Source organism: Propithecus coquereli, unplaced genomic scaffold (assembly GCF_000956105.1).
Source record: "Propithecus coquereli isolate 6110/MARCELLA unplaced genomic scaffold, Pcoq_1.0 Scaffold749, whole genome shotgun sequence".
In the NCBI taxonomy this organism is placed as follows: domain Eukaryota; kingdom Metazoa; phylum Chordata; class Mammalia; order Primates; family Indriidae; genus Propithecus; species Propithecus coquereli.
In genome coordinates this window covers 26,265-27,713 of record NW_012153607.1, presented here as the reverse complement: position 1 = coordinate 27,713, position 1,449 = coordinate 26,265, and the positions used below count along the sequence as shown (strand labels likewise).

Below are 1,449 nucleotides of genomic sequence, written 5' to 3'. Positions count from 1 at the left end.
TACATTTTATCTCTAAAATGTGCTTCTTTTCAAATTATCGTTTATGATTTATATGCATTCTTTGTTTGGGTATGTGAGGTTGAGGTAACAGCAATTAATATGTTTTTTTCCCCACAGAAAATAATGGAGTTTCTACTCCTGTATTGTTACTCCTTTTAACAGCAGCGTTTTCAGGAGGAAATGAAAACTACTATTATAAATGAAGACAGTTTTAGTTCTAAATTTACATTCGTCTGAGCGATTGGCATGGGTTATTCAGAAATCTCGTCGACGCATTCTTCACGTCCTTGTTCCTTAGGCTATAAATTAGAGGGTTCAGCATCGGTATCAGCAGGGTGTAGAAGACCGAGGCCATTTTGTCAGTATCTAAGGCGTGGTTGGTCCTTGGCTGCAAGTACATGAAAAGGAGAGAGCCGTAGAACGCGACGACAGCCATTAGGTGAGAAGCGCACGTGGAAAAGGCTTTCCGCCGTCCCTCTGAGGAACGTATCCTCAAAATGGCAAGAACAATTCTGCAGTAGGATGTTAGCACAATAGTCATGGAGAAAAACAAATTGGTCCCTGAGAAGGTAAACACTGCCGTTTCCGGAACGAAGGTATCAGAACAGGACAACGCTAACAAAGGGACGTCATCACAGTAAAAATGGTTGATGACGTTGGAAGAGCAGAATGACACGGAGAACACGCAGGAAGAGACAGTCAGGGCCGTGATCAGACTCTGCAGGTACGTGAGGGACACCAGCAGGCGGCAGACCCGCGGGGAGACCACCGCCGTGTAGAGCAGAGGGTTGCAGATAGCCGCGTGGCGGTCGTAGGCCATGGCCGCCAGCATGAAAATCTCCGCCACGATGAACACTAAGAATCCACCCAGCTGGGCTGCACAGCCATAGTAAGATATGCTTTTCTGGGTAAGCCAGAAGTTAACCAGCATTTTAGGGGCAATGACGGTGGAATTGCTAAGGTTGATGATAGCCAGGTGCCGGAGAAAATAGTACATGGGAGTTTGAAGCTGGGAGTCGACGCTGGTGAGGGTGATGATGCTCAGGTTCCCTGCCACCGTCATCCCATAGATCAGCAGGAAAACAAAGAACAGGGGCATCTGAAGCTCTGGCTGGTCTGAGACCCCCATGAGAATGAACTCAGTCACCCAGGTGAGATTCCCTGAAGCCATCGATTTTGTTGTATTCACCTTTTAATGTGGAAAATGGAAAGACATTAATAGATGATAAAATTGCTTTTACTGTGCGATGCTACGTTGTTCAATGTTTCCTTTAAAACCAGTTTATTTGGTTGACAAACCCTTAAGTTTCAGATCGTTTTTCTCTCCATCTTTTCACAAATTTCAGGAAATATAAACTCACTAGGGAAAATGAAGGGTCTTACAACTGTTTGGCAAGCTACTAATTTACTTATTCGCTGTTGAATATTGTTTATATTAAATGAATATAT

At 44.2% G+C, this 1,449-nt stretch overlaps 1 protein-coding gene across 1 annotated transcript; it reads right to left on the bottom strand.

The window, feature by feature from the left end:
- Positions 1 to 223: 223 nt before the first annotated feature.
- LOC105824561 (olfactory receptor 8J2-like) lies at positions 224 to 1,171 on the bottom strand. Its single transcript, XM_012662059.1, has one exon. The coding sequence runs from the start codon at positions 1,169 to 1,171 to the stop codon at positions 224 to 226; it is 948 nt and encodes a 315-aa protein (XP_012517513.1).
- Between the last annotated feature and the right edge of the window lie 278 nt (positions 1,172 to 1,449).

Coding starts and splice junctions, on each gene's coding strand:
- LOC105824561 (XM_012662059.1), bottom strand. CDS start 1,171: ATGGCTTCAGGGAATCTCACCTGGGTGACTGAGTTCATTCTCATGGGG.